The sequence below is a fragment of the Salmo trutta genome, chromosome 31 (assembly GCF_901001165.1).
Source record: "Salmo trutta chromosome 31, fSalTru1.1, whole genome shotgun sequence".
Taxonomy (NCBI): Eukaryota; Metazoa; Chordata; class Actinopteri; order Salmoniformes; family Salmonidae; genus Salmo; species Salmo trutta.
Genome location: NC_042987.1, coordinates 42,482,886 through 42,508,509, shown reverse-complemented (window position 1 = coordinate 42,508,509; position 25,624 = coordinate 42,482,886). Strand labels below are relative to the sequence as shown.

Below are 25,624 nucleotides of genomic sequence, written 5' to 3'. Positions count from 1 at the left end.
TATATATTGACCCCTATATGTTGACCCTATGAAACATAACCCCTATATATTGACCCCTATATGTTGACCCCTATATGTTGACCCCTATGAGATATAACCCCTATATGTTGACCCCTATGAGATATAACACCTATATATTGACCCCTATATGTTGACCCCTATATGTTGACCCCTATGAGATATAACCCCTATGAGATATAACCCCTATATATTGACCCCTATGAGATATAACCCCTATATATTGACCCCTATATATTGACCCCTATACAACAAACTTGGTGTACGCAGACCAGTGGTGGAAAAAGTACCCAATTGTCATACTTAAGTAAAAGTAAAGATACCTTAATAGAAAATGACTCAAGTAAAAGTCACCCAGGTCATCTATGAGTCTTTGCTAAGTAAAGCTCTGCCTTATCTCAGCTCACTGTTCACCATAGCAACACCCACCCGTAGCACACGCTCCAGCAGGTATATTTCACTGGTCACCCTAAAGCCAACACTTCCTCTGGCCGCCTTTCCTTCCAGTTCTCTGCTGCCAATGACTGGAACGAATTGCAAAGATCACTGAAGCTGGAGTCTTATATCTCCCTCACTAACTGTAAGCATCAGCTGTCAGAGCAGCTTACCGATCACTGTACCTGTACACAGCCCATCTGTAAATAGCCCACCCAACTACCTCATCCCCATATTATTACTTACCCTCTTGCTCTTTTGCACCCCAGTATCTCTACTTGCACATCTTCATCTGCACATCGATCACTCCAGTGTTAATGCTAAATTGTAATTATTTTGCCACTATGGCCTATTTATTGCCTTTACCTCCCTAATCTTACCTCATTTGTTCACACTGTATATTGAGTTTTCTATTGTGTTATTGACTGTATATTTGTTTATGTGTAACTCTGTTGTTGTTTTTGTCGCACTGCTTTGCTTTATCTTGGCCAGGTCACAATTGTAAATGAGAACTTGTTCTCAACTGTCCTACCTGGTTAAATAAAGGTGAAATAAATACAAATTAAAATAAGAATGTGTTCTTAACTGACTTGCTTAGTTAAATAAAGGTTAAATAAAATTAAATAAATTCAAGTATCAAAAGTAAAAGTATAAATCATTTTAAATTCCTTATATGAAGCAAACCAGATGGCACCATTTTCTTGTTTCTTAAATTTACGGAAAGCCAGGGGCACATTCGAACATTTAGACATAATTTACAAACAAAGCATGTGTGTTTAGTGAGTCCTCCAGATCAGAGGCAGTAGGGATGACCAGGGAGGTTGTCTGTTTAGTGAGTCCTCCAGATCAGAGGCAGTAGAGATGACCAGGGATGTTCTCTGTTTAGTGAGTCCTCCAGATCAGAGGCAGTAGGGACGACCAGGGATGTTCTCTGTTTAGTGAGTCCTCCAGATCAGAGGCAGTAGGGATGACCAGGGATGTTCTCTGTTTAGTGAGTCCTCCAGATCAGAGGCAGTAGAGATGACCAGGGATGTTCTCTGTTTAGTGAGTCCTCCAGATCAGAGGCAGTAGGGATGACCAGGGATGTTATCTTGATGAGTGCATGAATTTGACTATTTTCCTGTCCTGCTAAGCATTCAAAATGTAACGAGTACTTTTGGGTGTCAAGGAAAACGTACGGCGTATAAAATACAATATTTTCTTAAGGAATGTAGTGAAGTAAAAGTAGTCAAAAATATAAATAGTAAAGTAAAGTACAGATTCCCCCAAATAAACTACTTAAGGAGTATTTGAAAGTATTTTTACACCACTGCTGGAGACTATCCACTATAAAAGTGATAAGGTAGTGTGTGCTGGGGACATAGGGCCTGACATGACTGATCTGTATGACTTGTCACATTATCTCCTGAGTCAACCTGCTGACTCACACTGCCTCATCACATCGTTCATATCCTTATAACGTTACAGGCCTTGTTGATGTACTAAAAACGTGTTATTTTGACCATTACTATGCCTCATCCATAACACTGATCAGGTACGTACCTTTTTGGACGCACTGTAATAACATTCTGTATATAACATAACAAACCTCTTGATGTATTCCATGACGAAGGCGACCCATCCCTGGGCTGCGTAGGCCTCTCCACAGGACCCGGCCTTGATCAGAGACGTCTGATGGGAGGAGGAGTGGAGTTTAGCCAGGTCCTCCTTACCTGGGATGGGCAGGGACAAGTCCTGGAAGTTCTCGAGGGTCACTGACACCTGGAGGGAAGAGTGATATGTTATTATGAGATGTAAAGAATCGCATTAATGGAAACAAAAGGATGTTCTGAGGGAAGGCCTGGTTGTTGCTAGATATGCTCGACTTGCATCGAGGACAATTGTAACATTTTAGATAACCCCTTTACCCAACTTTAACCTAATTCTCCCAACCTGCTGCGCTCATTCTCCTAACCTGCTGCGCTCATTCTCCTAACCTGCTGCGTTCATTCTCCTAACCTGCTGCGTTCATTCTCCTAACCTGCTGCGTTCATTCTCCTAACCTGCTGCGTTCATTCTCCTAACCTGCTGCGTTCATTCTCCTAACCTGTTACGTTCATTCTCCTAACCTGTTACGTTCTTTCGTCCTAACCTGCTGCGTAAAGTCACTTCCGCTGTACTCCAAGTCCAAACCAGCAGGCCTTCCCGCAGAACAGTGTGGGTTCAGAGTAACGCAATATTCCAAAAGATGAGGCAGAGAGACGCGAGTCAAGTTAACGCGGGGGGGAGGCCTGAGAGGAAGAAGGAGCCCCACAAGATAGCTAGACAAACTACTCACCCTATCGCAGGTCAGACACTGTACTGAGCTGACAATGGTCCCATCAAACACGTCTGATATCACACTACGGTACTTCTTCTGGCTCTTTGTTGAGGAGAACGAGGACACTACAGAGAGAGAGAGAGACAGAGAGAGTCAGAGAATCAGAGAGAGAGTCAGAGAGAGAGTCAGAGAGAGAGTCAGAGAGAGAGTCAGAGAGTCAGAGAGTCAGAGAGAGTCAGTGAGTCAGAGAGAGTCAGAGAGAGTCAGTGAGTCAGAGAGAGTCAGTGAGTCAGAGAGAGTCAGTGAGTCAGAGAGAGTCAGTGAGTCAGAGAGAGTCAGTGTGAGTCAGAGAGTCAGGGTGAGTCAGAGAGTCAGGGTGAGTCAGAGAGTCAGGGTGAGTCAGAGAGTCAGGGTGAGTCAGAGAGTCAGGGTGAGTCAGAGAGTCAGGGTGAGTCAGAGAGTCAGGGTGAGTCAGAGAGTCAGGGTGAGTCAGGGTGAGTCAGAGAGTCAGGGTGAGTCAGAGAGTCAGGGTGAGTCAGAGAGTCAGGGTGAGTCAGAGAGTCAGGGTGAGTCAGAGTGTTGATTGAATTGCTCGATTATAGATCTTTTTATTTATTTGTACCTCTTTTTTCTTCCCAATTTCCAATTGGTAGTTACAGTTTTGTCTCATCGCTGCAACTCCCGTACGGACTCGGGAGAGGCGAAGGCCGAGAGCCGTGGGTCCTCCGAAACACAACCCAGCCCCACTGCTTCTTGACACAATGCCCACTTAACCTGGAAGCCAGCCGCACCAATGTGTCGGAGGAAACACCGTACACCTGGCGACCGTGTCAGCGTGCATTGCACCCGGCCCGGTCGCTAGTGCGCGATGGGACAAGGACATCCCTGCCGGCCAAACCCTCCCCTAACCCGGACGACACTGGGCCGGCTGCGACAGAGCCTGGACTCGAACCCAGAATCTCTAGAGCCACAGCTAGCCTTAAACCACTGCGTCACTAGGGAGGCCGTAGATAGATACTCTAATGACTGTGTTCTGCATTGTTGCCTTTGTGTATTTTCATTTAGCGATGGCCTCACAAAAATACATTTTTCATATTGTACCTTTCTTATGGCTGGAGGACATTCCTGGCCAGACAGAGTTAGTCTTGGGGGGGCTGGAGGACATCTTGGTGAGGCAGTGTCCCTCCATATGGACTGCACTCTGGGTCCGGGTGCTGCTGGACACGACCTGCAGCTCTGGGAACAGAGAGGTGCAGAGAGGATATTTCAGTCATTTAGCAGACGCTCTTAATCCAGAACAATTTACAAATCAGAGCCTTTAACTTCAATAGGTAAAGTAATTACGAGCTAGTTCTACTACAGCGGTGTTAGAAGCGCCAAGCTTAGACCTGAAGATGTATGTTCACCTGCTATAAATAACATCAGGCTTTAAACCAATGGGCTACCACAGTCTTGAGTCCTACAGACAGGAGACTTAGGCTGATGTGATGGTTTACATGATTCATTCATTCACCCACTCACCAATTCACTCACTCACCTACCCACTCACCCATTATTCATCCACCCACTCACTCCATAATTCCTCCCTTCATTCATTCATGGTGTACCCACCCACCAGCCACCCACCAGCCACGCCACCCACGCCACCTACCAGCCATGCGGCTCTGTATCTGGACTTTGATTGTCCCCTGGCTGCTGACGATGGGAGCGGTATCCACGTCTTTATCCAGGTCTCCACCTGACCCGGCGGCCCCTGACCCCCGGTAGAGGTCGTTGATCAGGTTCTTCTCTTTCTGCCACTCCCTATTGGTCTGGCCGAAGGAGTGGGAGGAGTCAGGCCCGTCGGGGATCAGCATCTCCGCCTCATTAGACTCTTCCCTTGGCGGCGGCGCCGCCTGCCCGTCCCCGCTCCCACCCTGACCCTCTCTGTCCACCCGCTCGCTGCTTCCGCCGCCGCACGACTCGCATGACTGAAAGTCGTTGTCCGACTGGCTGGGGCTGTCGTCGTCGGGGCCGTCGTCGTCCATGGCGATGGCGTGAGAGTGTTGGTCGTTGTCGAGGGGCTCGGCCAGCGGCTCCTTCAGCTCCTCGTGGAGCTGGTCCATCAGACAGCGCAGGAACTCCTGAGAGTCCTGATGTAGATATAGATCACATACAGACAGAATATGCTGTCATACATATACACACTGGACAAAACATTAGGAACACCTGCTCTTTCTTTCCATGACATGACTGACCAGGTGAAAGTTACGATCCCTTATTGGTGTCACTTCAAAACAAAATGTAGATGAAGGGGGAAGAGACATGGTTAAAGAAGGATTTTTAAGCCTTGAGACAATTGAGACATGGATTGTGTATGTGTGACCATTCAGAGGGTGAATGGGCAAGACAAAATATTGAAGTGCCTTTGAACAGGGTATGGTAGTAGGTGACAGGCGAACCAGTTTGAGTGTCAAGAATTGCAACACCGCTGGGTTTTTCACGCTCAAGAGCAACATATTATAATGATAGTTGGTTAACTGACAGTCCAGTACAACATTGGTGCCCAAAGACCCATAAAACACTGTACAACTCGAACCTTGACACAAATGGTGTAGGGCAGCCGACGACCTTATAGAGATCCACTTCTTTCAGCAAATAACAAGATAATGTGGTTGCAGTGGCCTTAAGGATAACTATATAGTTATGATAGTGATATAGTAATGATATAGTTATGATATGGTTATAATGATAGTTATAATGGTATAGTTATAATGGTATAGTTATAATGGTATAGTTATAATGGTACAGTTAATGGTACAGTTAATGATATAGTTAATGATATAGTTAATGATATAGTTAATGATATAGTTAATGATAGTTATAATGATATAGTTTATGATAGTTATAATGATATAGTTATGATTTAGCTATGATATAGTTATGATATAGGTATAATAATATAGTTAATGATATAGTTATGGTTTAGTTATGGTTTAGTTACGGTTTAGTTATGGTTTAGTTATGGTTTAGTTATGGTTTAGTTATGATTTAGCTATGATATAGTTATGATATAGGTATAATAATATAGTTAATGATATAGTTATGGTTTAGTTATGGTTTAGTTATGATATAGTTATGATTTAGCTATGATATAGTTATGATATAGGTATAATAATATAGTTAATGATATAGTTATGGTTTAGTTATGGTTTAGTTATGATATAGTTATGATTTAGCTATGATATAGTTATGATATAGGTATAATAATATAGTTAATGATATAGTTATGGTTTAGTTATGATATAGTTATATAGTTAATGATACAGTTAATGATACAGTTAATGATACAGGTATAATGATACAGGTATAATGATACAGTTAATGATACAGTTAATGATACAGTTAATGATATAGTTAATGATATAGTTAATGATATAGGTATAATGATACAGCTAATGACACAGTTAATGATATAGTTAATGATATAGTTAATGATTTAGTTATGATAGTTATAATGATTTAGATATGATAGTTATAATGATTTAGTTATGATATAGTTATGATATAGGTATTATGATATAGGTATTATGATATAGGTATTATGATACAGTTAATGATATAGGTATAATGATATAGTTAATGATATAGTTAATGATATAGTAATGATAGTTATAATGATAGTTATAATGATATAGTTATGATATAGTTATGATATAGTAATGATATAGTTATAATGATAGTTATAATGATATAGTTATGATATAGTTATGATATAGTAATGATATAGTTATGATATAGGTATAATGATATAGTAATGATATAGTTAATGATATAGTAATGATATATTTAATGATACAGCTAATGACACAGTTAATGATATAGTTAATGATATAGTTAATGATTTAGTTAATGATTTAGTTATGATAGTTATAATGATTTAGATATGATAGTTATAATGATTTAGTTATGATATAGTTATGATATAGGTATTATGATATAGGTATTATGATATAGGTATTATGATATAGGTATTATGATACAGTTAATGATATAGGTATAATGATATAGTTAATGATATAGTTAATGATATAGTAATGATATAGTAATGATAGTTATAATGATAGTTATAATGATATAGTTATGATATAGTTATGATATAGTAATGATATAGTTATAATGATAGTTATAATGATATAGTTATGATATAGTTATGATATAGTAATGATATAGTTATGATATAGGTATAATGATATAGTAATGATATAGTTAATGATATAGTAATGATATATTTAATGATATAGGTATAATGATATAGTTAATGATACAGTTATGATATAGGTATAATGATATAGTAATGATATAGTTATGATAGGTATAATGATATAGTTATTGATATAGTAATGATATAGTTAATGATATAGTAATAATATAGTTATGATATAGGTATAATGATATAGTTAATGATATAGTTAATGATATAGTTAATGATATAGTTAATGATAGTTATAATGATATAGTTAATGATAGTTATAATGATATAGTTATGATATAGTTATGATATAGTAATGATATAGTTAATGATATAGTAATGATATAGTTAATGATATAGTTAATGATATAGTTAATGATATAGTAATGATATAGTTAATGATATAGTTAATGATATAGTTAATGATAGTTAATGATATAGTTAATGATATTTATGATATACATTTACATTTACATTTTAGTCATTTAGCAGACGCTCTTATCCAGAGCGACTTACAGTAGTGAATGCATACATTTCATTTTCATTTCATACATTTTTTTTTTCTTCGTACTTGGCCCCCCGTGGGAATCGAACCCACAACCCTGGTGTTGCAAACACCATGCTCTACCAACTGAGTTACGGGGAAGTTATAGTTATGATATAGTTATGATATAGGTATAATGATATAGGTATTATGATATAGGTATGATGATATAGGTATGATAGGTATAATGATATAGTTATGATATAGTTATAATGATATAGTAATGATTTGGTTAATGATATAGTAATGATATATTTAATGATATAGTAATGATATATTTAATGATATAGTTATGATATAGGTATAATGATATAGTTATGATATAGTTATAATGATATAGTAATGATATAGTTATAATGATATAGGTATAATGATATAGTTATTGATATAGTAATGATATAGTTAATGATATAGTAATGATATAGTTATGATATAGGTATAATGATAGTTAATGATATAGTAATGATATAGTTAATGATAGTTATAATGATATGGTTATGATATAGTTATGATATAGTTATAATGATAGTTATGATAGTTAATGATATAGTTAATGATATAGTTATAATGATATAGTTATAATGATATAGTTATGATATAGTTATGATATAGTTATGATATAGTTATGATATAGTTATGATATAGTTATGATGATATAGTTATGATATAGTTATAATGATTATTTAATGATATAGTAATGATAGTTAATGATATAGTTAATGATATAGTTAATGATATAGTTAATGATATAGGTATAATGATATAGTTAATGATATAGTAATGATATAGTAATGATATAGGTATAATGATATAGTTAATGATATAGTAATGATATAGTTAATGATAGTTATAATGATATAGTTAATGATAGTTATAATGATATAGTTAATGATAGTTATAATGATATAGTTAATGATAGTTATAATGATATAGTTATGATATAGTTATAATGATAGAGTTATAATGATAGAGTTATAATGATAGAGTTATAATGATAGAGTTATGATAGAGTTATGATAGAGTTATGATAGAGTTAATGATAGAGTTAATGATAGTTAATGATATAGTTAATGATATAGTTAATGATATTTATGATATACATTTACATTTACATTTTAGTCATTTAGCAGACGCTCTTATCCAGAGCGACTTACAGTAGTGAATGCATACATTTCATTTTCATTTCATACATTTTTTTTTTCTTCGTACTTGGCCCCCCGTGGGAATCGAACCCACAACCCTGGTGTTGCAAACACCATGCTCTACCAACTGAGTTACGGGGAAGTTATAGTTATGATATAGTTATGATATAGGTATAATGATATAGGTATAATGATATAGGTATGATGATATAGGTATGATGATATAGGTATGATAGGTATAATGATATAGTTATGATATAGTTATAATGATATAGTAATGATATAGTTAATGATATAGTAATGATATAGTAATGATATATTTAATGATATAGTAATGATATATTTAATGATATAGGTATAATGATATAGTTATGATATAGTTATAATGATATAGTAATGATATAGTTAATGATATAGGTATAATGATATAGTTATTGATATAGTAATGATATAGTTAATGATATAGTAATGATATAGTTATGATATAGGTATAATGATAGTTAATGATATAGTTAATGATATAGTTAATGATATAGTTATGATATAGTTATGATATAGTTATGATATAGTTATAATGATAGTTAATGATATAGTTAATGATATAGTTATAATGATATAGTTATGATATAGTTATAATGATATAGTTATGATATAGTTATAATGATATAGTTAATGATATAGTTATAATGATATAGTTAATGATATAGTTATAATGATATAGTTAATGATAGAGTTATGATAGAGTTATGATAGAGTTATGATAGAGTTATGATAGAGTTAATGATAGAGTTAATGATAGAGTTAATGATAGAGTTAATGATAGAGTTAATGATAGAGTTAATGATAGTTATGATGATAGTTATAATGATATAGTTAATGATATAGTAATGATATAGTTAATGATAGTAATGATATAGTAATGATATAGTTATAATGATATAGGTATAATGATATAGTTATTGATATAGTAATGATATAGGTATAATGATAGTTAATGATATAGTAATGATATAGTTAATGATAGTTAATGATATAGTTATGATATAGTTATGATATAGTTATAATGATAGTTATGATAGTTAATGATATAGTTAATGATATAGTTAATGATATAGTTATAATGATATAGTTATGATATAGTTATAATGATTATTTAATGATATAGTTAATGATATAGTTAATGATATAGTTAATGATATAGTTATAATGATAGAGTTATGATAGAGTTATGATAGAGTTATGATAGAGTTAATGATAGAGTTAATGATAGAGTTAATGATAGAGTTAATGATAGTTATAATGATAGTTATAATGATAGATATAATGATATAGTAATGATATAGTAATGATATAGTTAATGATATAGTTAATGATAGTTATAATGATATAGTTATGATATAGTTATGATATAGTTATGATAGTTATAATGATAGTTATGATAGTTAATGATATAGTTATAATGATATAGTTATAATGATATAGTTATGATATAGTTATGATATAGTTATGATATAGTTAATGATTATTTAATGATATAGTTAATGATATAGTTAATGATATAGTTAATGATATAGTTAATGATATAGTTAATGATATAGTTATGATATAGTTATAATGATAGGTATAATGATATAGTTATGATATAGGTATAATGATATAGTTAATGATATAGTAATGATATAGTAATGATATAGTTAATGATAGTTATAATGATATAGTTAATGATAGTTATAATGATATAGTTAATGATAGAGTTATGATAGAGTTATGATAGAGTTATGATATAGTTAATGATATAGTAATGATATAGTTAATGATAGTTATAATGATATAGTTAATGATAGTTATAATGATATAGTAATGATATAGTAATGATATAGTAATGATATAGTAATGATATAGGTATAACGATATAGTTAATGATATAGCAATGATATAGTTATGATATAGGTATAATGATATAGTTATGATATAGGTATAATGATATAGTTATGATATAGTAATAATGATATAGTTATGATATAGTAATAATGATATAGTTATGATATAGGTATATAGGTATAATGATATTGTTATAATGATATAGTTATATAGGTATAATGATAGTTAAAGATAGTTATAATGATATAGTTACGATGATATAGTTAGATATAGTTAATGATAGTTTTATAGTTGTAAGTATATAGTTATAATGATAGTGATATAGTTATATAGTTATGATATAGCTATAACGATACAGTTATATAGCTAGAATGATACAGTTATATAGGTATAATGATGTATAATGACAGTTACAGGTATAATGATATACTTAATGATACAGTTATACAGCTATAATGATACAGCTATAATGATACAGCTATATAGTTGTAAGTATATAGTTATATATATATAAAATTTGTATTATTTGTATTTTATTTATTTAACCTTTATTTAACCAGGAAGGGCTCATTGAGATTTAAAATCTCTTTTTCAAGAGCGTCCTGGCCAAGATAGGCAGCACCAAGTCATTACAAAAATTAACGTCAACAGTGAAGAGGCAGAGTTGCAAAGAAAAAGCCATTTCTCAGACTGGCCAATAAAAAGAAAAGATTAAGATGGGCAAAAGAACACAGACACAGAACAGAGGAACTCTGCCTAGAAGGTCAGCATCCCGGAGTCGCCTCTTCACTGTTGACGTTGATACTGGTGTTTTGCGGGTACTATTTCATGAAGCTGCCAGTTGAGGACTTGTGAGGCGTCTGTTTCTGAAACTAGACACGCCAATGTACTTGTCCTCTTGCTCAGTTGTGCACCGGGGCCTCCCACTCCTCTTTCTATTCTGGTTAGAGCCAGTATGCACTATTCTATGAAGGGGGAAGTACACAGCGTTGTACGAGATCGACCCCCTGTATATAGCCTCGCTACTGTTATTTTATTGTTGCTCTTTTTATTTTTTAACTTTAGTTTATTTAGTAAATATTTTTCTTAACTGCGTTGTTGGTTAAGGGCTTGTAAGTAAGCATTTCACGGTAAGGTCTACACCTGTTGTATCCGGCGCATGTGTCAAATACAATTTGATTTGAACATCCTCTCTCTCTCAGGAGCCTGGAAGTTCCTTCCTCCATTCATCTGGATGATAATTCCCAGCCTGCCTTACAGAGCAGCGTGACAAAATTAATATTCCCTGACTAAAACTGCAAAACAAACAGTGAACTAACACACACTCAACCATAGAATGGTGTCAACCTAAAGACAAACGGACTGTTAATCAGTTCATGCTTGTGATGGTGGCTGAGGAAAGACAGAGACGTGAAAGGACTTATTCTTCAGTTTACTGGTTCAGTAACAGCCCTAGAGGAGGCCATCTGCCAGCCTGGGAATAGTATCTTTCATACAAAACACCCGTTTACCGTATTATAAATCATATATAGTCACAATGAGAAGACACCTACCTGTTGTGAGTATCCTCTGAACATGGGGTTAACAGCCTTGATCCCCTGGAACAGACTGGTAGGGACGACATAGGATGGCCTGAAACACCACAGGAAGAAAAGTTTAGGACTGTGAGAAACACCACAGAACAAGAATAGCTTACATTTGCTTTTATTACAAACCCATTGAGACCAGGGTCTCATTTCCAACAGTTCAAGCAATGTGAAAAACTATTTTGCATTTCTATTTATTAAGTATTCCAATTAGTTCCTGCCAAAGCAGCAGCTACTCTTCCTGGGGTTTATTATGGATCCCCATTAGTTCCTGCCAAAGCAGCAGCTACTCTTCCTGGGGTTTATTATGGATCCCCATTAGTTCCTGCCAAGGCAGCAGCTACTCTTCCTGGGGTTTATTATGGATCCCCATTAGTTCCTGTCAAGGCAGCAGCTAGTCTTCCTGGGGTTTATTATGGATCCCCATTAGTTCCTGCCAAGGCAGCAGCTACTCTTCCTGGGGTTTATTATGGATCCCCATTAGTTCCTGCCAAGGCAGCAGCTACTCTTCCTGGGGTTTATTATGGATCCCCATTAGTTCCTGCCAAGGCAGCAGCTACTCTTCCTGGGGTTTATTATGGATCCCCATTAGTTCCTGCCAAGGCAGCAGCTACTCTTCCTGGGGTTTATTATGGATCCCCATTAGTTCCTGCCAAGGCAGCAGCTACTCTTCCTGGGGTTTATTATGGATCCCTATTAGTTCCTGACAAGGCAGCAGCTACTCTTCCTGGGGTTTATTATGGATCCCCGTTAGTTCCTGCCAAGGCAGCAGCTACTCTTCCTGGGGTTTATTATGGATCCCCATTAGTTCCTGCCAAGGCAGCAGCTACTCTTCCTGGGGTTTATTATGGATCCCCATTAGTTCCTGCCAAGGCAGCAGATCTACAACACAACATACGTATGTGCATAGTGCATATGTTACCATGTGTGTTCACAGTCCCCGCTGTTCCATAAGGTGTATTGTTATGTGTTTTTTTTGTTATTTTTATTTTTTATCTAATTTTACTGCTGCATCAGTTACCTGAGTTCCATGTAGTCATGGATCTATGTAGTACTGTGCGCCTCCCATAGTCTGTTCTGGACTTGGGGACTGTGAAGAGACCTCTGGTGGCATGTCTTGTGGGGTATGGATGGGTGTCTGAGCTGTGTGCCAGTAGTTTAAACAGACCTCTGGTGGCATGTCTTGTGGGGTATGGATGGGTGTCTGAGCTGTGTGCCAGTAGTTTAAACAGACCTCTGGTGGCATGTCTTGTGGGGTATGGATAGATGTCTGAGCTGTGTACCAGTAGTTTAGACAGACCTCTGGCGGCATGTCTTGTGGGGTATGTATGGGGTGTCTGAGCTGTGTGCCAGTAGTTTAAACAGACCTCTGGTGGCATGTCTTGTGGGGTATGGATGGGTGTCTGAGCTGTGTGCCAGTAGTTTAAACAGACCTCTGGTGGCATGTCTTGTGGGGTATGGATGGGTGTCTGAGCTGTGTGCCAGTAGTTTAAACAGACCTCTGGTGGCATGTCTTGTGGGGTATGGATAGATGTCTGAGCTGTGTACCAGTAGTTTAGACAGACCTCTGGCGGCATGTCTTGTGGGGTATGTATGGGGTGTCTGAGCTGTGTGCCAGTAGTTTAAACAGACCTCTGGTGGCATGTCTTGTGGGGTATGGATGGGTGTCTGAGCTGTGTGCCAGTAGTTTAAACAGACCTCTGGTGGCATGTCTTGTGGGGTATGGATGGGTGTCTGAGCTGTGTGCCAGTAGTTTAAACAGACCTCTGGTGGCATGTCTTGTGGGGTATGTATGGGTGTCTGAGCTGTGTGCCAGTAGTTTAAACAGACCTCTGGTGGCATGTCTTGTGGGGTATGGATGGGTGTCTGAGCTGTGTGCCGGTAGTTTAAACAGACCTCTGGCGGCATGTCTTGTGGGGTATGCATGGGTGTCTGAGCTGTGTGCCAGTAGTTTAAACAGACCTCTGGCGGCATGTCTTGTGGGGTATGGATGGGTGTCTGAGCTGTGTGCCAGTAGTTCAAACAGACAGCTCAGTGCATTCAACATGTCAATACTTCTTACAAAAACAAGTAGTGATGAAGTCACTATCTCCTCCACTTTGAGCCATGAGAGATATACGTGTATATTGTAATTGTCCTAAGTCCTTCTTTGTGGCACCTGACCACACGACTGAACAGTAGTCCAGGTGTGACAAAACTAGGGCCTGTAGGACCTGCCTTGTTGATAGTGTTGTTAAGAAGGTAGAAACTAGGGCCTGTAGGACCTGCCTTGTTGATAGTGTCGTTAAGAAGGTAGAAACTAGGGCCTGTAGGACCTGCCTTGTTGATAGTGTTGTTAAGAAGGTAGAAACTAGGGCCTGTAGGACCTGCCTTGTTGATAGTGTTGTTAAGAAGGTAGAAACTAGAGCCTGTAGGACCTGCCTTGTTGATAGTGTTGTTAAGAAGGTAGAAACTAGGGCCTGTAGGACCTGCCTTGTTGATAGTGTTGTTAAGAAGGTAGAAACTAGGGCCTGTAGGACCTGCCTTGTTGATAGTGTTGTTGAGAAGGTAGAAACTAGGGCCTGTAGGACCTGCCTTGTTGATAGTGTTGTTAAGAAGGTAGAAACTAGGGCCTGTAGGACCTGCCTTGTTGATAGTGTTGTTAAGAAGGTAGAAACTAGGGCCTGTAGGACCTGCCTTGTTGATAGTGCTGTTAAGAAGGTAGAAACTAGGGCCTGTAGGACCTGCCTTGTTGATAGTGTTGTTAAGAAGGCAGAGCATCACTTTATCATGGACAGACCTCTCCACCATCTTAGTTACTGTTGAATCAAGGACGATCACTACAAAATGACAGTTACAACATTTCAAATAAATTACGTTCCATTCAAAAGGGCAACTAATATATACAAATCAATCAAAACAAGCGCACTTTTCTGGGACCAAATAATCAAGTTTTAGAAAAACCTGTAGATCATTCCAGGATTGCCCTCATTTCTGAGGCTGCAGACCCTAACATCGTATAAACTGTCAGGGTAATACAGCACCCTAGCAAGGTGCAGACCCTAACATCTTATAAACGGTCAGGGTAATACAGCACCCTAGCAAGGTGCAGACCCTAACATCGTATAAACTGTCAGGGTAATACAGCACCCTAGCAAGGTGCAGACCCTAACATCGTATAAACTGTCAGGGTAATACAGCACTCTAGCAAGGTGCAGACCCTAACATCGTATAAACTGTCAGGGTAATACAGCACCCTAGCAAGGTGCAGACCCTAACATCGTATAAACTGTCAGGGTAATACAGCACTCTAGCAAGGTGCAGACCCTAACATCGTATAAACTGTCAGGGTAATACAGCACCCTAGCAAGGTGCAGACCCTAACATCGTATAAACTGTCAGGGTAATACAGCACCCTAGCAAGGTGCAGACCCTAACATCGTATAAACTGTCAGGGTAATACAGCACTCTAGCAAGTAAATACATGTGAGAGAATGAGAGGTGTACCTGCTCTTGTGCCAGAGGTCTGACACCAGTTTCTGGTAGCTCTTACTCAGAGCAGGCTTCTTGTCTGTCCTCACCAGACCTCCACACTCCACAAAGAACTGGGTTAGAGGAGGACTGGAGAGAGAGAGAAGAACTGGGTTAGAGGAGGACTGGAGAGAGAGAAGAACTGGGTCAGAGGAGGACTGGAGAGAGAGAGAAGAACTGGGTCAGAGGAGGACTGGAGAGAGAGAGAAGAACTGGGTCAGAGGAGGACTGGAGAGAGAGAGAAGAACTGGGTCAGAGGAGGACTGGAGAGAGAGAAGAACTGGGTCAGAGGAGGACTGGAGAGAGAGAAGAACTGGGTTAGAGGAGGACTGGAGAGAGAGAAGAACTGGGTTAGAGGAGGACTGGAGAGAGAGAAGAACTGGGTTAGAGGAGGACTGGAGAGAGAGAAGAACTGGGTTAGAGGAGGACTGGAGAGAGAGAAGAACTGGGTTAGAGGAGGACTGGAGAGAGAGAAGAACTGGGTCAGAGGAGGACTGGAAAGAGAGAAGAACTGGGTCAGAGGAGGACTGGAGAGAGAGAGAAGAACTGGGTCAGAGGAGGACTGGAGAGAGAGAAGAACTGGGTTAGAGGAGGACTGGAGAGAGAGAAGAACTGGGTTAGAGGAGGACTGGAGAGAGAGAAGAACTGGGTCAGAGGAGGACTGGAGAGAGAGAGAAGAACTGGGTTAGAGGAGGACTGGAGAGAGCGAGAAGAACTGGGTTAGAGGAGGACTGGAGAGAGAGAAGAACTGGGTCAGAGGAGGACTGGAGAGAGAGAAGAACTGGGTCAGAGGAGGACTGGAGAGAGAGAAGAACTGGGTCAGAGGAGGACTGGAGAGAGAAGAACTGGGTCAGAGGAGGACTGGAGAGAGAGAAGAACTGGGTCAGAGGAGGACTGGAGAGAGAGAAGAACTGGGTTAGAGGAGGACTGGAGAGAGAGAAGAACTGGGTTAGAGGAGGACTGGAGAGAGAGAGAGAGGTCATACACCTGACTACACGCAGATAGAGGGCAGAGAGAGAGAACGAGTGAGAGACTGAGAAAGAGAGAGATTGTCCTCGCACCACATTCTGTAATATATTATATTGTATTTAACGGACACCTCTTATGTGTCTTAACCTGTTCATGATCAATGAAACACTGAGAAAGGGATCTAGCAATGAAACACTGAGAAAGGGATCTAGCAATGAAACACTGAGAAAGGGATCTAGCAATGAAACACCGAGAAAGGGATCTAGCAATGAAACACTGAGAAATGTCCTTGTTTTTTGAAAGAAAAGCTAATTTTTTGTCCATTAAAATACCATCAAATATCTACAGTGTAGATATTGTTAATGTTGTAAATGGCTATTGTAGCTGGAAACAGCTGATTTTTTATGGAATATCTACATAGGTGTACAGAGGCCCATTATCAGCAACCATCACTCCTGTGTTCCAATGGCACGTTGTGTTGGCTAATCCAGGTTTATCATTTTAAAAGGCTAATTGATCATTAGAAAACCCTTTTGCAATTATGTTAGCACAGCTGAAAACTGTTGTTCTGATAAAAGAAGCAATAAAACTGGCCTTCTTTAGACTAGTTGAGTATCTGGAGCATCAGCATTTGTGGGTTCGATTACAGGCTCAAAATGTCCAGAAACAAAGACCTTTCTTCTGAAACTCGTCAGTCTATTCTTGTTCTGAGAAATGAAGGCTATTCCATGCGAGAAATTGCCAAGAAACTTTAGATCTGGTACAACGCTGTGTACTACTCCCTTCACAGAACAGCGCAAACTGGCTCTAACCAGAATAGAAAGAGGAGTGGGAGGCCCCGGTGCACAACTGAGCAAGAGGACAAGTACATTAGAGTGTCTAGTTTGAGAAACAGATGCCTCACAAGTCCTCAACTGGCAGCTTCATTAAATAATACCCGCAAAACACCAGTCTCAACGTCAACAGTGAAGAGGCGACTCCGGGATGCTGGCCTTCTAGGCAGAGTTCCTCTGTTCTGTGTCTGTGTTCTTTTGCCCATATTAATCTTTTCTTTTTATTGGCCAGTCTGAGATATGGCTTTTTCTTTGCAACTCTGCCAAAACACAACATATTTGTTTGGCAGCAAAAACACTAAATATAACAGCCAATAGATTTGATGCTATTACGGCCATCATTGAAAGTAACTAAATAGTTTACAGAAAACAGTTTATTGGTATTGCTGGGATTCGTTAAGCAACTGGCCTCTGTTCAAATTTTGGGGCTTCATCAGGACAGGTGTCGGGTTGCTTCTAACCCTGATTAGAAGCACCTGCTGCTCGTCTGTTGTTCTTTATAAATGCTGTTTTGAATTAAAGTAAATTGTACCTACACTCTGAAGGCTGGTAAAGCCCGATACGTCTGTGTACACGATCCCTGATGCAGTAAAACACTGAATAATGAAGTAAAAGCTTTATGCAACATTCCATGAGTGTGAACCCATTTCACCTCTTTCTTTGTTTGTCTCTCCCTCTCCATTTAATGGGCTGGAGGGCCTCTAACCAGGTCTCACCAGTTAGAGAGGGCCTGCAGGACTGGGGTCAGGGTTTGGTATAGGTTCTCACCAGTTAGAGAGGGCCTGCAGGGCTGGGGTCAGGGTGAAAGGTAAGATATGGGTTTGGTATCGGTTCTCACCAGTTAGAGAGGGCTGGGGTCAGGGTGAAAGGTCAGATATGGGTTTGGGATCGGTTCTCACCAGTTAGAGAGGGCTGGGGTCAGGGTGAAAGGTCAGATACGGGTTTGGTATAGGTTCTCACCAGTTAGAGAGGGCCTGCAGGGCTGGGGTCAGGGTGAAAGGTTAGATATGGGTTTGGTATAGGTTCTCACCAGTTAGAGAGGGCCTGCAGGGCTGGGGTCAGGGTGAAAGGTAAGATATGGGTTTGGTATCGGTTCTCACCAGTTAGAGAGGGCTGGGGTCAGGGTGAAAGGTCAGATATGGGTTTGGGATCGGTTCTCACCAGTTAGAGAGGGCTGGGGTCAGGGTGAAAGGTCAGATACGGGTTTGGTATAGGTTCTCACCAGTTAGAGAGGGCCTGCAGGGCTGGGGTCAGGGTGAAAGGTTAGATATGGGTTTGGTATAGGTTCTCACCAGTTAGAGAGGGCCTGCAGGGCTGGGGTCAGGGTGAAAGGTTAGATATGGGTTTGGTATAGGTTCTCACCAGTTAGAGAGGGCCTGCAGGGCTGGGGTCAGGGTGAAAGGTTAGATATGGGTTTGGTATAGGTTCTCACCAGTTAGAGGGCCTGCGGGGCTGGGGTCAGGGTGAAAGGTTAGATATGGGTTTGGTATAGGTTCTCACCAGTTAGAGAGGGCCTGCAGGGCTGGGGTCAGGGTGAAAGGTTAGATATGGGTTTGGTATAGGTTCTCACCAGTTAGAGAGGGCCTGCAGGGCTGGGGTCAGGGTGAAAGGTTAGATATGGGTTTGGTATAGGTTCTCACCAGTTAGAGAGGGCCTGCAGGGCTGGGGTCAGGGTGAAAGGTTAGATATGGGTTTGGTATAGGTTCTCACCAGTTAGAGAGGGCCTGCAGGGCTGGGGTCAGGGTGAAAGGTTAGATATGGGTTTGGTATAGGTTCTCACCAGTTAGAGAGGGCCTGCAGGGCTGGGGTCAGGGTGAAAGGTTAGATATGGGTTTGGTATAGGTTCTCACCAGTTAGAGAGGGCCTGCAGGGCTGGGGTCAGGGTGAAAGGTTAGATATGGGTTTGGTATAGGTTCTCACCAGTTAGAGAGGGCCTGCAGGGCTGGGGTCAGGGTGAAAGGTCAGATATGGGTTTGGTATAGGTTCTCACCAGTTAGAGAGGGCCTGCAGGGCTGGGGTCAGGGTGAAAGGTTAGATATGGGTTTGGTATAGGTTCTCACCAGTTAGAGAGGGCTGGGGTCAGGGTGAAAGGTCAGATACGGGTTTGGTATAGGTTCTCACCAGTTAGAGAGGGCCTGCAGGGCTGGGGTCAGGGTGAAAGGTTAGATACGGGTTTGGTATAGGTTCTCACCAGTTAGAGAGGGCCTGCAGGGCTGGGGTCAGGGTGAAAGGTTAGATATGGGTTTGGTATAGGTTCTCACCAGTTAGAGAGGGCCTGCAGGGCTGGGGTCAGGGTGAAAGGTTAGATATGGGTTTGGTATAGGTTCTCACCAGTTAGAGAGGGCCTGCAGGGCTGGGGTCAGGGTGAAAGGTTAGATATGGGTTTGGTATAGGTTCTCACCAGTTAGAGAGGGCCTGCAGGGCTGGGGTCAGGGTGAAAGGTTAGATACGGGTTTGGTATAGGTTCTCACCAGTTCGAGAGGGCTGGGGTCAGGGTGAAAGGTCAGATATGGGTTTGCTATAGGTTCTCACCAGTTAGAGAGGGCCTGCAGGGCTGGGGTCAGGGTGAAAGGTCAGATATGGGTTTGGTATAGGTTCTCACCAGTTAGAGAGGGCCTGCAGGGCTGGGGTCAGGGTGAAAGGTTAGATACGGGTTTGGTATAGGTTCTCACCAGTTAGAGAGGGCCTGCAGGGCTGGGGTCAGGGTGAAAGGTCAGATATGGGTTTGGTATAGGTTCTCACCAGTTAGAGAGGGCCTGCAGGACTGGGGTCAGGGTGAAAGGTTAGATACGGGTTTGGTATAGGTTCTCACCAGTTAGAGAGGGCCTGCAGGACTGGGGTCAGGGTGAAAGGTCAGATATGGGTTTGGTATAGGTTCTCACCAGTTAGAGAGGGCCTGCAGGGCTGGGGTCAGGGTGAAAGGTTAGATATGGGTTTGGTATCGGTTCTCACCAGTTAGAGAGGGCCTGCAGGGCTGGGGTCAGGGTGAAAGGTTAGATACGGGTTTGGTATCGGTTCTCACCAGTTAGAGAGGGCCTGCAGGGCTGGGGTCAGGGTGAAAGGTTATATACGGGTTTGGTATAGATTCTCACCAGTTAGAGAGGGCCTGCAGGGCTGGGGTCAGGGTGAAAGGTTAGATATGGGTTTGGTATAGGTTCTCACCAGTTAGAGAGGGCCTGTAGGGCTGGGGTCAGGGTGAAAGGTCAGATATGGGTTTGGTATAGGTTCTCACCAGTTAGAGAGGGCTGGGGTCAGGGTGAAAGGTCAGATATGGGTTTGGTATAGGTTCTCACCAGTTAGAGAGGGCCTGCAGGGCTGGGGTCAGGGTGAAAGGTTAGATATGGGTTTGGTATAGGTTCTCACCAGTTAGAGAGGGCCTGCAGGGCTGGGGTCAGGGTGAAAGGTTAGATATGGGTTTGGTATAGGTTCTCACCAGTTAGAGAGGGCCTGCAGGGCTGGGGTCAGGGTGAAAGGTTAGATATGGGTTTGGTATAGGTTCTCACCAGTTAGAGAGGGCCTGCAGGGCTGGGGTCAGGGTGAAAGGTTAGATACGGGTTTGGTATAGGTTCTCACCAGTTCGAGAGGGCTGGGGTCAGGGTGAAAGGTCAGATATGGGTTTGCTATAGGTTCTCACCAGTTAGAGAGGGCCTGCAGGGCTGGGGTCAGGGTGAAAGGTTAGATATGGGTTTGGTATAGGTTCTCACCAGTTAGAGAGGGCCTGCAGGGCTGGGGTCAGGGTGAAAGGTTAGATACGGGTTTGGTATAGGTTCTCACCAGTTAGAGAGGGCCTGCAGGGCTGGGGTCAGGGTGAAAGGTCAGATATGGGTTTGGTATAGGTTCTCACCAGTTAGAGAGGGCCTGCAGGACTGGGGTCAGGGTGAAAGGTTAGATACGGGTTTGGTATAGGTTCTCACCAGTTAGAGAGGGCCTGCAGGACTGGGGTCAGGGTGAAAGGTCAGATATGGGTTTGGTATAGGTTCTCACCAGTTAGAGAGGGCCTGCAGGGCTGGGGTCAGGGTGAAAGGTTAGATATGGGTTTGGTATCGGTTCTCACCAGTTAGAGAGGGCCTGCAGGGCTGGGGTCAGGGTGAAAGGTTAGATACGGGTTTGGTATCGGTTCTCACCAGTTAGAGAGGGCCTGCAGGGCTGGGGTCAGGGTGAAAGGTTAGATACGGGTTTGGTATAGATTCTCACCAGTTAGAGAGGGCCTGCAGGGCTGGGGTCAGGGTGAAAGGTTAGATATGGGTTTGGTATAGGTTCTCACCAGTTAGAGAGGGCCTGTAGGGCTGGGGTCAGGGTGAAAGGTCAGATATGGGTTTGGTATAGGTTCTCACCAGTTAGAGAGGGCTGGGGTCAGGGTGAAAGGTCAGATATGGGTTAGGTATAGGTTCTCACCAGTTAGAGAGGGCCTGCAGGGCTGCGTTCATAAAGCAGGTGTTTCCTATGTTCTTCAGTCCCGTCAGACCTAGTGGAGAGAGATACACACATCTATCCTGAGACACACACACATCTATCCTGACACACACACACACACACACACACACACACACACATCTATCCTGAGACACACACACACACACCTATCCTGAATGCCACCCGTCACCTTGACAGCTACTAGCCCCGATTCATTATAGTCAATGTTCAACTAGTAGGAGTTTGATTTGGCACTAGGTGGAGGAGATCAGCTGAGAGACTTGGGAACTATGGTCCAGAGGCGCTCAGTCAGTTTAACAGTGATCCTGTATTTTAAGCCCTGGTCAGAAATGTGCTTCTATACCTGCATTGCTTGCTGTTTGTTTATTTTTTTAGGCTGGGTGTCTATACAGCACTTTGTGACATCAGCTGATGTAAAAAAAGGGCTTTATAAATACATTTGATTGATTGAAATAAAGATGCTGCTGGACAGTTTAATGAAAACGCTTTAAAGCTGCACATGCAGACATCATTCCTGGTTAAAATTCTAATAGTTTAACTAATTTCAGTTTATGTGACAAAAAAAAGAAGCAAGTATAGTGTAAAGAATCATTGTATCATCTAAACCGTTGAGAAATACAATATTTTTGATTCTGGAAAATGTATTTTTAGCTGTTTGAAGCTGGTGTAAAAAAAAGATAAAGATAAGACTCGAAAATGAAACTTAAGAACGGGAAGCATAGAAATAGCACACAGAACAGATCTACCGCTTCTTAGACTTGCTTTCAATGAGAATGACAGATCTATAACACACATTTCTATGTTAATTTGGTCAGGGTCGCCTAAAAATTGACATATTGCAGCTTTAAATATATATATATATATTTTTTTTTTTAAAGGTAAAAATCCAGGCATGTCACATGCGTAAACACAGGGCCCCTAACATGATGCTCTACGGATAATGCTACTACCTCTGGGGCGGAGCTCCTCCTCCTCCTCTGTCTCCATGCCCAGGTCTTCACAGCCACCAGTAGGGGGCAGTCTCAGAGAGGTGGAGCGGCCCAGCACCCTGCTACCCTCCTGGGGGACAGAAGACCCAATTAAAACCATAAGCATCTAAACACAGTGACCTATCAGCAACGTGAGGAGATGACAGTGGAATCAACTGATTGGACAGCATTTTACATAAAGACAGAAAACAACGTTACATAACTGAATGATTATGGACTTTAAAACATGGTCTCAAAGTGATGTGAAATAATCATTAACCATATGATTGAATCTGTACAGTGTTCATGTTCTAGGTTGATTTGGTCAGGGGGGGGGGTTGTGGCTTCAGCTATAGACAACGTTTTTTTATAATGAGGGAACTTCATTAGTGATTCAGTCATTAATTAGTCAACCAAGCAATCAACCAATCAAGGTATCAGTCAATCTATCAATCAATTCAGGTATCAATCAGTTATCAAATAAACCTCGGAATCAATCTTTCTAGGTATCAATCACTCAATGAATTCAGGGATCAATCAATCAATCGACCAATAAATAAATCGACCAACCAACCAATCAGCATACCAACCAACCAGCATACCAACCAACCAGCATACCAACCAACCAACAAACCAACCAACCAGCATACCAACCAACCAACCAACATACCTACCAACCAACCAACCAGCATACCAACCAACCAACCAATCAATCAGCATACCAACCAACCAACCAACCAGCATACCAACCAACCAACCAGCATACCAACCAACCAACCAACCAGCATACCAACCAACATACATACCAATCAGCATACCAACCAACCAACCAACATACCAACCAACCAACCAGCATACCAACCAGCATACCAACCAACATACCAACCAACATACCAACCAACATACCAACCAACATACCAACCAACATACCAACCAACATACCAACCAACATACCAACCAACCAGCATACCAACCAACATACCAACCAACCAGCATACCAACCAGCATACCAACCAACATACCAACCAAAATACCAACCAACAAACCAACCAACCAACATACCAACCAGCATACCAACCAACCAACATACCAACCAGCATACCAACCAACCAACCAACCAGCATACCAACCAACCAATCAGCATACCAACCAACCAATCAGCATACCAACCAACCAATCAGCATACCAACCAACCAATCAGCATACCAACCAACCAATCAGCATACCAACCAACCAATCAGCATACATACCTACCAACCAATCAGCATACATACCAACCAACCAATCAGCATACCAACCAGCATACCAACCAACCAGCATACCAACCAACCAACCAGCATACCAACCAACCAACCAACCAACCAACCAGCATACCAATCAGCATACCAACCAACCAGCATACCAACCAGCATACCAATCAGCATACCAACCAACCAGCATACCAACCAGCATACCAACCAACATACCAACCAACCAGCATACCAACCAACCAACCAACCAACCAGCATACCAACCAACCAGCATACCAACCAACCAACCAGCATACCAACCAACCAGCATACCAACCAACCAGCATACCAACCAACCAGCATACCAACCAACCAGCATACCAACCAACCAACCAACCAGCATACCAACCAACCAACCAACCAACCAACCAGCATACCAACCAACCAACCAACCAGCATACCAACCAACCAGCATACCAACCAACCAACCAGCATACCAACCAACCAACCAGCATACCAACCAACCAACCAACCAGCATACCAACCAACCAACCAACCAACCAGCATACCAACCAACCAATCAACCAACCAACCAACCAATCAACGTTGGTTTCAGAGCGTAACATTACCTGTGTGTTGTTGGTGAGAGGTGATGTGAGGGTCTTGGTGCTGGGGACAGGGCAGTGAGGGCCCAGGTTACGCTCCAGGAACACCTCTTTCCCACAGGCATAACACCACACCCTCAGAGTGGTCAGGTTCACCGTCAGGTTGTGGCCTGTCTCCTGTTATAGAGGGGTTAGAAACATGTTCATGTTTCTAGATGTTTATAAGGTGTAATAAAATATATAAAAGGTGGTATAAGCAAAAAAACAAATACAGTGTATTATTGTTGTTGATGACAGACGGACAGGACAGACAGGACAGACAGGTACATTATTCATGTCTCTGCATTAGTGTTGGTAGAGAGGGGCTAGGATGCCAACACCCACCCTTAAGGAGCAGAGCTTCAGTGCGTAGACAGAGAATCTGTCAGGACTGAACGGGATGAGTGAGTTAACTGACTTGTTCAGGGGCAGAACGACATATTTTTACCTTGTCAGCTCAGGGATTTGATCTAGCAACCTTTCGGTTACTGGCCCAACGCTCTAACCGCTAGGCTACCTGCCACCCCTGGAGGAGGTTTTGGGGTTTTTCCTCACTGGTTACTTGGACCTATCAGGATTGGGAGAAGGCGGTGCTTAAAGTTCTTTGCCAGGAGTGCCTAACGTGTGTGTGTGTGACAACACGGATCGGGGAGGGGCTTTGGCTTCTGCGAGGGTAGACCTGAAAATCCTTCTGCGAGGGTAGACCTGAAAATCCTTCTGCGAGGGTAGACCTGAAAATCCTTCTGCGAGGGTAGAGACTATCCTTCTGCGAGGGTAGAGACTATCCTTCTGCGTGGGTAGACCTGAAAATCCTTCTGCGAGGGTAGACCTGAAAATCCTTCTGCGAGGGTAGACCTGAAAATCCTTCTGCGAGGTTAGAGACTACACAGGAAAATCCTTC

General features: G+C 41.2%; 1 protein-coding gene across 2 annotated transcripts in view; it reads right to left on the bottom strand.

Moving 5' to 3' along the window:
* LOC115170228 (ubiquitin carboxyl-terminal hydrolase 33) overlaps positions 1-25,624 on the bottom strand; it is a 55,835-nt gene that overhangs the window by 15,955 nt on the left and 14,256 nt on the right. For both annotated transcript variants that reach the window (XM_029726622.1, XM_029726624.1), the window contains exons 5-13: positions 24,709-24,861; positions 22,833-22,941; positions 21,844-21,913; positions 15,623-15,736; positions 12,104-12,182; positions 4,404-4,884; positions 3,854-3,988; positions 2,771-2,877; positions 2,042-2,214 (exon numbers count right to left, since the gene is read on the bottom strand). In XM_029726622.1, coding sequence (XP_029582482.1) covers positions 2,042-2,214; positions 2,771-2,877; positions 3,854-3,988; positions 4,404-4,884; positions 12,104-12,182; positions 15,623-15,736; positions 21,844-21,913; positions 22,833-22,941; positions 24,709-24,861 — 1,421 coding nt within the window. The remainder of the gene's footprint in view (positions 1-2,041; positions 2,215-2,770; positions 2,878-3,853; positions 3,989-4,403; positions 4,885-12,103; positions 12,183-15,622; positions 15,737-21,843; positions 21,914-22,832; positions 22,942-24,708; positions 24,862-25,624) is intronic.